The 14,599-nt window shown below is 44.1% G+C and overlaps 1 protein-coding gene across 2 annotated transcripts in view; it reads left to right on the top strand.

Annotated features, from left to right (window-relative positions):
* The window catches only part of PLEKHA2 (pleckstrin homology domain containing A2), a 91,489-nt gene that overhangs the window by 36,268 nt on the left and 40,622 nt on the right, over window positions 1-14,599 (top strand). For both annotated transcript variants that reach the window (XM_083480652.1, XM_083480653.1), the window contains exons 3-5: window positions 6,251-6,307; window positions 7,807-7,855; window positions 10,808-10,905. In XM_083480652.1, coding sequence (XP_083336778.1) covers window positions 6,251-6,307; window positions 7,807-7,855; window positions 10,808-10,905 — 204 coding nt within the window. The remainder of the gene's footprint in view (window positions 1-6,250; window positions 6,308-7,806; window positions 7,856-10,807; window positions 10,906-14,599) is intronic.

Below are 14,599 nucleotides of genomic sequence, written 5' to 3'. Positions count from 1 at the left end.
CTATTATACACCTCCCCGCTCTCAGCGAAAGCTCCCTGGAAACCCAGGTCTGGTCTATTCTACCCCAGCTCTGGTGTACTCCAGAGAAATGGGTAAACTGTTTCTCTGTAGGGTTTTTGTATCTCCAAATGTCTATTAGATCTAAATTTTCTTGGAGATCATCAAAGGTTTTTGGGAGTTTCCCCTGCTTCCCTTTCCTTCTTTTTTCGCTTCTGTCAATATTGGGTTCCGGGACTCCATTCAGGTCCCCTAGTAAAATTAGTTTGTAATTTTCTAATTCTAATAATATTTGTTCCAGTTTTTAATATTTGTTCCACTCGGTTTTGTTTGTATTAGGGGCATATATCGATACTACATTAAATCTTTCCCCTTGGTGGGTAATTTGGATCCCTAGGATCCTCCCTCCTCATCTTTACATATTACTTTGGGTTCCAGTTTCTCTTTAGCATAGATGACCAACCCTCTCTTTTTATTCACCTCTGAGTTAATAAACTCCTTTCCCAGCTTTTTATTGGTCAGTATATGTTTGTGTTTTTTGGCCACATGGGTCTCTTGGCAGCACACCACATCACATTTTTTATTTTTCAAAACTTTCACTATTTTATTTCTTTTTGATTTCTCATTTAGACCGTTGACATTCCATGTTAAAAAAGTTAAAGACATTATTTAGGAAAGACGTAGCAAGATATCCGATTATTAGTTCTTTGTTTCTTCCTCTTCCTCTGTTTCTTCCCCTGTTTCTTCCCCTTCCGCTACACTTTCCCCCTCGACCTCCTCTCCTTCTCCCTCCCCCTCCCCTCTCTGTAACCTCACCCTCCCCCCTTCCTCACCTCCCCCCTCCCTCACATCCTTTCTATCTAATATTCCACTCTCCTTTTTGGTAAGCTCCTTCTCGTATCTTCTCAGGAACTTCTCTACCTCTAGTGAGCTGGTCAGTTTAAATCTCTTATCCTTGAAAAAGAAAGCAATTCCCTCAGGGAATTCCCATCTATATTGAATGTTGTTCCTTCTCAGGACACCTATTATGTGTCTATACCCTTCCCTCTTACGTAGTAGCCTGACCGGAATCTCTTTCAGGACAATTATTGGTCTACCGCCTATTATTAGTTTTTTATGGTAGCTTGTTTTAAGTATCAGGTTCCTCATTCCTATTGAGTTAAACATTACTAGGCAATCCCCTATGGATTTCCTAGTTTTGTTCTGGTGTGTTCTCATTTTAATCCTAAAGGCGTTTTCTATTGTGTACGCAACCTCCTCTTCTTTGGTCTCTAACCAGTTTGCTAATTCGGTAATTATTTTTTCTTTAATATTCTCTTTCGTTTCTTCCTCTATGCCTCTAAATTTTAAGTGCATTTGTTTTTGTCGCATTTCAGTCATCGCTATATTGTCCCATATCTGCTCCTGTGATTTGTTCAGCTCTCGCATCTCCTCCTTCATTTTCTCTGTCTCCCTTTTCTGTTCTCTCAGGTCTTTTTGAATTTTTTTGTTAGATTCCTCAAATGTCTTTGCTTTAACTGTTAACTCTTGAACTTTCTTTCCAAGCTCTCCTATAGCTCCCTCTATTCTTTTGTCTATCCTCTCTTGCATTTCCTCTAATTTATTTTCTATACTATTTTCGTTCTGCTTAAGTTCCTCCTTAATTTTTAGCCACAGAAAATCCAAGTCTTTAATTTCTTCCTGTCTAGAGATTTTCCTTTCCCCTGGTGTTCCCCCTCCCCTTTTCCCATTCTTCCCCTGCATTTTTACTCCTGATTATTCGTTAAACTTTTCAATGCTAGTTCTCTCCCTTTAAGGGCTCACAATCTCCTTATTCCCCTCTGTGCAGCTGTCCCAAATAGTCTGTTTAGTTACACAGAAGAGTACCGTCGAAATCCCAACATATTCCCACACGGAGTACCCAGAGCTTAACAAAGCCCCATGTCTCCAGAATACCAAAATATCGGGGGGGTTATCCAAGAGGTGAGCATGGGGAGGCAAAGGGGTGGGGGGGGAGCAAATGGGTTATTTATGTAAACTTTACAAGATAGGTAAAAGAGAGGTCAGTCAGGGAGGCTGGTAAAGAGATATAACAATAGCTGTGCAGAGAGCTGAACTACTACTGAGTTAGCTAGGTGGGGGGGGAGGGGGGAAGGGTAGAGATTAAATAAGTGAGGGGGTATACACAGGTATACAGAAAACCATAGGTAACAATCAATCTAAGTCACTAGGGAGTGGGGGGGGGGTTGTTACGTCTATTACAAATAATTGTCCGTCTTTAACTTCCTTTGCATCATTAACAAAACACTCTTACATCGGCCCAAAAAAGTCCCATATATCTTAAGTAAATAAAAAAGGAAAGCAGGTGCAGTCCTTAGTCAATAATCATTTCCGACTTTCAGCAGTAAGTCTCTTCAGGGGGTGACGATATTAGGTTTGTCTCTTCCCCCTTTGTGCTTCTCCTGTTCTCTTAGGTTTATTCCATTGACGCTTACTGCTGTGTGTGCCCACTAGATCGCCAGTAAAGAGTCACAGAAGAAAACAAAACTTAAGCAATATTCCGAAATAAGCGTCCAAATAAGCGTCCAAATATAAGTCCATTCGTGAGTCCACGCCAAATTCCTGACGAAAATATACGTCACTTAGGCAGACAGTCTTTAAACTTCCTATAAATGAAAGTTCGGTTCGTTCATTTAGTTTAGTCAGTAAAGAGAAAAAGTAACCCTCCTCCTTCTGAGCATACACAGTTCGGTCGTTATGAGTTATTCTGCTTTCTTACTAACTGCGGTTCTCTGAGCCTGCGCCCTTTTCGCTCTCCGTCGGGTGGGGACCATATATAAAAACAGTTACTGCCCGGACTCACCCATCTATACTCCTTCTCTTCACTGTTATTTTGAGTCCAGTAACGATGGGGAATCCGTTTTTAAACCTGTGGTGGCTCGTCGCATTTTTCGGTGGAAGCTTGAGGCATCGTAGCTCGGAGACGGTAATTCCCTATTGTGCGCCTGTCTCTCCTCTCTACCGAAGGGGGGAGGACCCACGGATGTAGAACGCCGCTCCGCGCCGCTGGGAAACCTTCCCCCAGGGGTTCCCCCCCTGGGCTTTCGCTTTTTTGGGGGGGCGCAGTGCCCTTGCGACACCCCCTTATCTCCGGGATATTCGGAAAACCCTTAGCGTGGCTTTCCGCGCTTCCTCGCCGTCCGCGGCCGGAACCGCTGTAATGGAGGAATTTGGGAGATTATCTGGGTTCAAATTGAATAAAATAAAAACAAAAATGCTGGTAAAGAACTTAGACGAACAATCAAAAAACAAAATTGAATTAGAATCTGGGATAAAGATATCAAAAAAGGTTAAGTATCTGGGTATTTGGCTCTCAACGAAAAATATAAATTTGGTGGAGGACAATTACAACAGAACGTGGAGAGAATGCAAAAGAGATCTAGACAGTTGGAGTAGATTACACCTCTCATGGGAGGGGAGAATGGCTGCCATCAAGATGAACATCCTCCCCAAAATGATATTCCTATTCCAAAACATCCCGGTAATCAGGGGTACAACAATGTTTAAGAACTGGCAGAGGACCCTTTCCAGATTTATTTGGCAGGGTAAAAGGGCCAGAATCAAGTACAAGTTGCTCACTGATAAAAGAGATAGAGGTGGATTTGCGCTCCCGAACTTACAACTATATTATGAGGCCTCGTGTTTATGTTGGGTGAAGGAATGGATAGTACTGGACAATACCGACTTGCTGGACTTGGAGGGTTTTAATGCTAGGTTTGGATGGCATGCTTACCTATGGCAAGATAAGGGAAGAGTGCACAAAGGTTTTTCTAATCACATTATAAGAGGAGCGCTATTGGAAGTGTGGAAGAGATGTGAGAACTTGGTAGAAAAAGATACCCCATTATGGCTGTCACCCATAGATATTCTAGTAATCAAAAAAGTGAATATGGAAGGTAGAAGATGGACCTATGCTGAACTTTTGAAAAGATCTGAGAAAGGATGGGAAATTAGACCCTACGAAGAGTTAAAAGATAAACTAATGGGGTGGATACAATTCCACCAAATTAATTCTTTATGGAATGAACACAAAAAAGCTGGAATGAGTAAAAACAAATCCAAATTCCAGTTAGAAATAATAGAAGGGAAGTCTAAGCTCCTAACTAAAATGTATAACCAACTATTAGACTGGGATACTATGGATGAGGAAGTCAAAGAAGTCATGATCAAGTGGGCCATAGACATAGGACATCCCCTAGAATATGAAAAATGGAAAAAAACTATGGACCAAGGATATGAAATTCTCAGCATGTGTCGGCCTCCGAGAGAACATGGAAAAGATGATGTACCGTTGGTACATCACCCCAACAAAATTAGCTAAAATGTATAAAACCGGAGATAAGACCTGTTGGAAGTGCAAAAAGAAAGAGGGAGACTTCTTCCATATGTGGTGGTCTTGCGATGTAGTAAAGAAGTTCTGGGGCTCCGTCTATGATGAACTAAAAAAGATGCTAAAGTATACCTTCCCAAAAAAACCCGAAGCATTCCTTTTAGGAATGGCGGGTAGTGAGATCAATAAGGACGACCAAACCCTATTCCAGTATGCAACAGTAGCCGCTAGGGTACTGCTAGCGCAGAAATGGAAAAAACCCAGCATTCCAACAATTACGGACTGGCAAACCAAACTAATTGAATATATTGACTTAGCAATAATGGCGCAGAAGATTAGGCATCAGAAAAATACTAAATTTATTAATGACTGGAACAAATTTTTTTCATACATGGAGATGACATTAGGAAACACCAAAGTCACAGTAGGTATAATTTAAAAACCGCGAGGTAGAACACGACGATTAGTAAAAGACACTGCTGTAAATATCGTTGAGATAGAGGTCTCGTCGTGGTGGTGGGAAGTCAAAGAACGGAAATATTGTATATTGATTCTTGAATTATTTTATTATCTTTGTTTTTTTGTGCTTTGTTCTATTATTAATAATGTATATGTTTTTTTTAGACGTTGGATTATAATAAAAACTTTTTAAATCAAAAAAAAAAAAAAACAGATTGGAGAACTGGGCCCAGGCTAATAAAAATAATTTCAATGGGGACAAATGTAAGGTTCTGCACTTAGGCAGGAAGAAGCAGGTGCACAAATACAGGTGAAACTCGGAAAATTAGAATATCATGTAAAAGTTCATTTATTTCAGTAATTCAACTTAAAAGGTGAAACTAATATATGAGATAGACTCATGACATGCAAAGCGAGATATGTCAAGTCTTTATTTGTTATACTGGTAATTGTGATGATCATGGCTTACAGCTGATGAAAACCCCAAATTAACAATCTCAGAAAATTAGAATGTTAAATGAAATCATCAAAACAAGGATTGCAAATAGAGCAATATTGGACCTCTGAGAAGTAGAAGCATGCATATGTACTCAGTACTTGGTTTGGGCCCCTTTTCCATCAATTACTGCCTCGATGCGGCGTGGCATGGATGCGATCAGCCTGTGGCACTGCTGAGGTATTACGGAAGACCAGGAAGCTTCAATAGCAGCTTTCAGCTCTTCTGCATTGCTCGGTCTCATGTCTCTCATTTTCTCTTGGCAATGCCCCATAGATTCTCTATGGGGTTCAGGTCAGGTGAGTTTGCTGGCCAATCAAGCACAGTAATCCCATGGGCATTGAACCAGGTTTTGGTACTTTTGGCAGTGTGGGCACGTGCCAAAGTCCTGCTGGAAAATGAAGTCAGCATCCCCATAAAGCTTGTCTGCGCTCCAAAATCTCCTGGTAGATGGCTGCGTTGACCCTGGACTTAATGAAGCACAGTGGACCAACACCAGCTGATGACATGGCTCCCCAAATCAACACAGACTGTGGAAACTTTACACTGGACTTCAAGCATCTGGCATTATGTGCCTCCTCATTGTTCCCCCAGACTCTGGGTCCTTGGTTTCCAAATGAGATGCAAAAGCTGCTCTCATCAGAAAAGAGATTTGGGCAGCCATGCTCCAGGGCAGGCAGGCAGTGGGCCAGATCCTCCACAGCTGCCTTCTCCATCATGGTGCCTTCCAGTTGTCTCCATCTCTCATCAGCCCCAGCCAGCATGGCCAGGGGTTAGGGGTTTAGAGGACGCTAGGCTGCTTGAAGAAGGCTGCTCCAGTCGCTCAATTTTAGCATCCTTGGCATTGGTCATCACTAATTCTAAATAAGCAATCTGAGGGTTTGGTTGTTCATTGCCACTTGACTGATTGACTTTTTAACCCATTTCAGAACTTGGCTGTGGGGGCCAAAGCAGTGGGATCTTTGCAGCTGACCTACATCTCGAAGGTAAGAACATTGGAGATACGATTGGCGGGAACCTGGCAGAGCCTGTTGCTCTTCTCCACTCTTCTAGCCCTCAAGGTTTTGTTGCTATTGCTTTAAGCCCACCAGTTCTGTGCTTATAACTATGGGTGCACTTACTCTTATAACCATTTGAGCTTGTGACAGCATAGGCAAAATCTGAGTTTGGTTGGATGGGCTGTTTTCAGATCCCTGGTCAAGGATGGCACTATTCCTGCATTCTTTATATTGGCTTGCATGCCCCAGTGCTGCTGAGTAGGCATTCAGCTGCAATAGCAATGTATCCATAGCTGGACACAAAATGCCACCACTTCCACTGGGGATAAACCTTTTTTCTCATTGCCCAGCATAACCCAGTGATTCACAAATCCTCAGTTGAGGAAAGTATAATTTCTCAGGGGAAAGAGGAAGCCTTTGCCTAATGTGGAGGAAGAAGGCAGAACTATGATGCTGCTGCTGGGGCAGAGAGAAACCCAGGGGTCAGGGGGCCAATTGCAAAGTGTGCCATTTCTAAAATGTTAGCTTTACCCACTTATTAACAGCCAAGTTTCTGGTCCACGGGCGGGGGCAATTGTGACCCTCCAACTGTTGTTGGAGCCTAACTCTCCACAGCCCCCGCCAGCATGGCCGGTGCTCAGGGATTATGGCAGTTGTTGCCCTACATCAGGAGGGGCGCAGTCTTCCCCATTCATTCCTGTTCTGGTCCTTTGGCTGCAGAGCCGTGTGTTGCTGTCAATGAAGGCTCACTTAAGTACAGGGCCATCTTAAGTATATCCGGTGTCATGCTGCAAAGATCCCTCCGGCAGCCACCCCCACTCCCCACCCCCGTTTCCCAGAGTTGCCAACCTTTTTACGGCGCTGCCAGCAGCTTTGTAGGGCTGGAGGAGGCAGGCAGCGGCTGCAGGGTGGCTCCTCCGGCGGGGAAGAGGCGAAGGCTCCGGGTGTGCTGCTGCTTCAGCAAGGCGGGCGAGGGTGGCAAGCGGATGCTGGGAGGCGCCGCGCCCATCCTCCGCCTCTTCCCTGGCACCCTCCAGAACTTGGCACCCTGGCGCCCCATGCCACTTGCCTCTATGGGCAAGATGCCCCTGGTTAAGTACCCTGGACCTGTGACAAAGGCTGCCTCTTGCCTGGATGGGGGTGCAGAGGAACCTCTGTTTTTGATGTGGCTGGAATGTAGCCTGCTATGCAAAGGAAAGAGTCACAGCTGTGCTCTGGCCATGCCCACCATCAGCATGCAGCCACCAAAGATTTGTCTGCAAGGGAATGTGGCCCTTGGCCTTGCAAAAGATTTCCCCTCCTTTAAATGCTGCATGGTAGGAAAGGCTTCACCTGCTCAATCCTGCCTGAGAAAGGTTTAGGGTGCTGAGTGTTTGCCTGCTATGCTAAAGGCACCCTGGGAAAAACCTTTGCAACTTACCCAATAGCTAGGACAAAATTACTCAGGGCTGCGTCATCAGCCGTCTCACCTCCCTTTTTCCTTGCAGGTCAGTGTGGCTCCCCCCAAACAAAAGCCAAAAACACCCCTCTGCTTTGGTAAGTAGAAGGCATTCCAGGGAAGTGGGGAAGGGAAAGGGCTGGTTCACACATGCATGTAAGTCTTCAAAGCACAGTACACTTGAAAACAAGCAGCTGCACTTGCAACACTTAATGTTACCTGTGGCTTTTTAACCTGTATGACTTATGTTTATGTACACAAGTCATCACTCAATGTCACTTTCAGCCATCAATTAGGGGACGCTGATGCATAAGTTGTCCATCAAAGAGAAGATGGACACCAGTGATTCTGTAATATGGCTATTTAGTTCAAGTCTCCCCAAAAGGGCTCTAATTTCATTTCATGGTTGCAGAGGAAAGCTAACACTATGCCAGTTAGATGGCGTGGGCTGAATGTTGGGCTGCATTCAGACTTTTGTCACTTCCTGTTTTCATCAAAGCATAATTTGCCATTACATTTGAACCAGCAATCATGGTTAAGTTTACCTCCAAAACATAACTCAATGATTTAAGCCCAGTATACCCAAAGAAGCGTCTCCATCCCCATCATTCTGCCTGGACGCTGAGGTCCAGCTCTATGGGCCTTCCGGTGGTTCCCTCGCTGTAAGAAGTGAGCTTACGGGGAACCAGGCAGAGAGGCTTCTCGGTAGCAGCGCCCGCCCTGTGGAACGCCCTCCCATCAGATGTCAAGGAAATAAACAACTGACTTTTAGAAGACATCTGAAGGCAGCCCTGTTTGGGGAAGTTTTTAATGTTTGATTCTATTTTTAATATTCTGTTGGGAGCCTCCCAGAGTGGCTGGGGAAACACAGCCAGATGGGCGGGGTATAAATAAATTGTTGTTGTTGTTGTTGTTGTTGTTGTTGTTGTTGTGCATGACATGTAAGGGGGGAGGCAGGAGAACAGAGCTCATCCTTTGTCAACCTGCTGCCCTCCAGATGTGTTGTAACACAACCCCCATCAGTCCCAGCTGACATGTGCTGGCTGAGGCTGGTGGGAGTTGTAGTCCATAACATCTGGAAGGCACCAGGTTAGTGAAGGATGCTTCAGACCATAGTTTATATTTCAAGGAGTGCCTTAATGCACCTTTCAAGTGGATTCAGATTCCTCCCACCCCACCACAAGCTTATTCTGTGAATTTGATTCCCTCCTTTCTCAGCTACACTTTCAACCCTCGGGAAACTGACTTGGCTATCCCTCTGGTTTTGAGAGGATTTTGTCCATGCAAACCCTTGCAACCATAGAAGCCAGAAGATGTTTAAGGAGCTAATATCTGACTTTAAAACTGAGATGTTTAGAGAGCTGAATTCTGTGAACCATACGCTGCACTCCTTCTGCCCATCTGCAAAATGCATGGTGGTCTTTATAACCGAACCCCCATCCAAAAGGTGGTTGTGTACAAGCAGTGAGTAACATTTGCTCTAAAAAAAAATGTCTTGCATTTCAACTTCCCATCTACATTCCCCAGCACAATGTATTTTTTATTTTGCTTTTTTTAATGCAGTTATCAGAGTTGTGAACAATAAAAATATATTCAATGAAATATCAATCTCACTCCCCCTAATAGCAAACTCTGGTCCCAAAGGAAATGGAGCCAAAATGAGACCACCCAGAATACAGAGGATGGTACTGGTCTGCCTCAGAGAATCCTGAAGCTGGCAGAAGTACCAAAACAAACAAACATAATAGTAATAATAATAATAATAATAATAATAATAATAATAATAATAATATCTTTATTGTCATTGCCCCCTTCGGGGACAACGAAATTACTTGACTGCTCCATAAAAACACTAATTAAACAATACAGTATAATCCCACCCCTTCTAAAATTCCCAAACAACCCAATGAGAATGGAGTATTCTCCAAAACCACAGAATATTGAGTGTCATTTGGAAAAATAAAACAGAAAACGAGGAGTCAGGAGGAGGGTGCATTGGTCTGTTTGGGACCCTAACAGAAAAGCACATCAGTACTAAACACGATTAAAACCACTCTAAAAACAGTTAAAAGCATTCTCTTAGCCAGTGACTTTGGTTTTGCCAGGAACAGCCATCAAATGCCTGCCTAAGCAAGAATGTTTGTAGATGCTTCCTGAATGTCAGTATTAAGGAAGGCAGACAAACAGGGGCCCACCATTGAAAAGGCCCCATCGTAGGTCAGTGCAAACCAGGCAGCCCCCAGAGGTGGCACCACCAACAAGGCCTCAGCTGCCAATTGTACGGACCCATAATCTCTGGCCATTGGCCATGCTGGCTGAGTGGGTCTGCTGAGATTGTAGTCCACAACATTACTTCAAGGGGTACAGATTCCCCACTCCTGCCCTAACCATTTATACTACCTTGGAGGAGAGTGGGTCTGGCTGGCTGGCCAGAACCCTGAACAAGAGATCTTCTGTTAGAAGGGGAGCATACAGTGTGGCATTTTTATTTCAGGTCCCACTTGCAGAATTTACCTTTATAAGGGAGGTAAAGGGACCCCTGACCATTAGGTCCAGTCGCGGACGACTCTGGGGTTGCGGCGCTCATCTTGCTTTACTGGCCGAGGGAGCTGGTGTACAGCTTCTGGGTCATGTGGCCAGCATAACTAAGCCACTTCTGGTGAACCAGAGGAAACACTGTTTACCTTCCCACCGGAGCAGTACCTATTTATCTACTTGCACTTTGACGGGCTTTCGAACTGCTAGGTTCGAAACCCAGCCATAAAAACCAAAGCCAAGAACTTTAGAGTGACATTTGGTTTTCGATTCCCTAATGTAGACACCCATTTAAATCTAAGTGCTAAGACCAGCAACTAGATCAGATTGGATTCTGTGAGGGCAAATCCAGTCTATACGATTGAAGCACATGGCATCTCCCAAAGAATCCTGGGAACCGTTGTTTACTCTTCATAGAGCTAAATTTACCAATAGCCTTAACTACAATTTCCAGAATTTGGGGTGGGGGAGAAATGTGCTGTGCCAAACACTGACACTGATCTCTGTGTCCACAGTTATTAATGCGTTGTCTCAGCGCTATGTTTTGCAAGCCAATGACCAAAAGGACCTGCAGGACTGGGTGGAGGCACTAAATCGGGCCAGCAAGATCACGGTAGGTTTGCCCAGTGCTTTGGGTATCTTTTTGGTGTTCAGTGGAAAGAAGGGGTCATGTTGGTTTCCTTTTATTCAGGCTTTAATCTGGTTGGAATGTAGGGATTTCTTTCCTTTCCTTTCAGCTGAATTATGTAGGCATCTTGGCCAAAATCCTAAAACATAATTGAACAGGTGGAGTGCATTAATTTGGGGGAAGGGGAAGAAGAGGGGTCTACACTTATGGTACAGGGAGTACGTCTTATCTTTCTCTCCCCCCCCCCCCCAATTATTCTTTTATTCATCCTGATTAGTTTGCAGGTAGATCAGACAATGTTAGCTATTAAATGAGCATTCATTCCAAATTGCTTATGGGGAAGTTAAACAACATTGCATCAAAGCAAATGTTATTTCACACTTTACTTTGCTGTCACTTACCTTATTGCAAAAAATGTGGCCTTTGAGGAAGTCGGTTTGTTGTACAAGACCTCCCAGTCATAATTGTTGAACCAATTTTTGCTGGTATATGACTGAATCCCATCTGAAAACACTGATTATCTGGAAGTGCCAATGTAAAAAGGCAGTGTAGAAAGTCTTTAAATAGTAAAGTAAGAAGTAATAACAAACAGGTTCCTCCTTCACTTTTTCCTTAACAACTCACCCCAGTAAATGCAAAACATATAGAACACCCGGGACACAAATAGGAAAAAGGCCCTATAAGCTGTCACTATTTTATAGCCTGAAAAGTCCTGTGCTACCACAGGGAGGGAGGGGGCACCCACAGCACTTTGTTACGCTTCCCCAGCCATTTATTCTAGTTAAAGTTACTTCAGGAGAATTGCAAAAGCAACTGCAATTGGGCACCTGCAAACCAGCAAGGCTGAGCAATTTTACAAATTGCATGGATTTATAATTTATTCAGAGTAATTCTGATAGGTGGGGTGAATTTGCAGGTTCTGAAGAACTTGAGTTGGTTTAATTGTCATTCTCACTCACCTAGCAGAAAACAGGAACAGGAGTCCAGTAAGAAGAAAGAGGGGTTAGACATTAGAGTAGCCTTCCCCAACCTGCCTCCCCCAGCTGTGCCCAACACGTAGTAAAAATTGTCCTTACCACTTGCCAGACCAATGCCAAACCAATCTGAGATACCCTGGCATGTGATAATTCTCCCCAGGGCATTTTACCCATCTACATGTGTTCTATATGCCATGAAAAAATGGGCTGCTGTTAATATACCCTCCCTTCCATGGTACATATATTGATTTATACTGTAAACTGTGATCTTTGGATGAAAGGCGGCATATACATCTAATTTGTTGTTTACAGAATTTGAACAAGCTTTGCCCTGTAATTCATGACATGAGAAAAGCAAACATTTGTTCCCAGTTAGCAAAGATAGGGAACCTGGGGTCCTCCAAATGTTGTTGGACTACAACTCCCAATATGCCCTGACCATTGACCATGCTGGCTCGAGTTGATGGGAGTTGGAGTCTAACCATCTCTGGAAGGCCACTGGTTTCCCATTTCTTTTGTAAGAGTTGTTCTTAAAACAACAACAACCTGTAAAAGAACTACCCACATTTTTGGTGTGATCACCTGGAAGCAGTGTATTGTGTGAATTTAACTCCCTGATGGAGGGGGAAGATACTCTTTTGCTTTAGTGGTGACATGTATATGGAACTCGAAACTTCTCTAGCCGAGCCTAGGAAGCCCCTTACTTTAGGGGCCAGCTTAGAGGGATGTTTCCTTCTCTCCATGGTGGCAGGTGTTTGCCACCTCATATGGAACCTTGGGTTGAGGATGCCTTGCTCGGTGTGTTGATGGCTCTGGCACTGGGGAAAGGTGTGTGGTGCATCTTGTATCACTCCCAACACCTGCGGTTGGAAGATCAAATGCCCCCTGCCTGCTGCCTTTTGACTCTCCTCCTGCATAGCTTACATTAGACCTGTTGCCAAGCTGCAGCTGCAGGGATCTAAGCCTGTGGTGTTTTTTGTCCAGCTTCCTTGGAGACGGGCCAGTGGCTCCCCACTGATCAATAGGGACGGAAAGGCAGCTTGTGTGCCATACAGCAGTTACTCTCTGCCATTGGTTGCGTTTGAAGGCCTAGAGGCATCTCCTAAGAGCATTGGGGAGATACACATGGGCTGTGTAGCAAAGGACAAGTCGGTCAGTTTCGGTGTCTCATTTTTCTTGTCTTAGAATCAGGCCTCCACATTTCTGAAGCAATTTTTGTGTCTTTTTTTAAAAAAAACACTCTTGAAAATCCATCAGCATTTTTGTGTGAATTTTTCCTATTAAACATGTTGTTGTGTTCAATTTTGACTCACACACACATCTTTGAAAGTAATTTCCCATAATAAATTTCATTTTTGCATGTTGTTTGCACTAAAATAGGGTGGGCTGGTTTTTGTTTTGGTTTTTTGCACACTTTCCCCTAATATGATACATTTTGTACTCACTGGTTGGTTGGAGTAATTCAGAGTAGTATGAGGTTTGCATATTGGTTCAAGACGTGCAAATTAGGTGGCTTCCCATTGAAAGGCAAAGAAAATCAATGCCCCCCCCCCGTCTTGGGTCCCAATTGCACTATACATTTAAAGCAGTATCATAGCTGTTTAAGCAGTCATGGCTTCCCCAAGGAATCCTGGTGTCTGAAGTTTGTTGAAGGTGCTGAGGGTTGTTAGGGGACCCTTATACCCCTCAAAGAGCAACAATGTCCACAGTGGTTTAGGAACCAATCCCTCTTCACAGGGAATGCTGAGAACTGCAGCTCTGTGAGGGCGATAGAGGTCTCCTGTCAACTCTGCCACCCTGCAAGGAGAAGGGGCAGGAAGTGTTTTTTGGTAGAGCTCTGTGGGCATGGCTTATGCCCCACTTGCCAGAATGGTTGGCCACTGGTGGCTCTCGACACAGGGATGACTTGACAGCAACTTGACTAAATTACCCATATCCACTCACCCTGTAAAATCGCTGTGCTGCTTCTGAAACAGGAATATGTGCTCCTATTACATGCTTGTTTCCTGTTTCCCTGTCCATGAGGGCTGGCTACTTCCCCTTCAGCTGGCCAAACTTGACTTTCGAAAACTGGTTGCTGTTTTGGAACATGGATTATTATCTTAAGAACTGAGAAATGAATATGAAAGGAAGCCTTTTTAGATTCCTAAATCTAGGCAACAGTGGCTTCATTTCCATGCTGTGTTATGGTTAGGCATACATCTAAGCTGTATTAAATGTGAGCACCAAGTGGGGGCAAAGTTGTGTTTGCAAATATGGTGAAATAACTCGGAGTCGAGAGTGGATTTCATGCTCTTTATTCAGCTCATAGTGGTGAGGAGGAATGGAAGTTCCCCCAGAATGTCTGCTTTATATACATTATTTACACAATGGGCCCCACGTGATTGGCTAATTCCGGGATTCTCCTGCAGGCCAATCAGGTTGCGGATTCACTTCCACCTGGAGCTGGATTGGGTGGCTCCTGCGGACCAATCAGACTGCTGCATTTTGGATCCTATTCAATTCAGTACATAACATATGTGTATCATTAAAACACCAGAGGGGAGCAACCTCAGGCCTGGGAGCCAAACATGGCCAGTCAGGCTTCTCTCTGGCCTGCTCATCCCTTCCTCAAAGGCCTTTGACTGCTCAAATGCTTCCTTGAAGTGTGATGCCAGGAGAGGGAAATGTGTGTAGAAACCTCTGACTTTTGTCACCATGTG

The sequence above is a fragment of the Podarcis liolepis genome (genome assembly GCF_965112155.1).
Source record: "Podarcis liolepis genome assembly, chromosome: 16".
NCBI lineage: Eukaryota > Metazoa > Chordata > Lepidosauria > Squamata > Lacertidae > Podarcis > Podarcis liolepis.
This window is presented reverse-complemented; position numbering and strand designations above follow the sequence as displayed.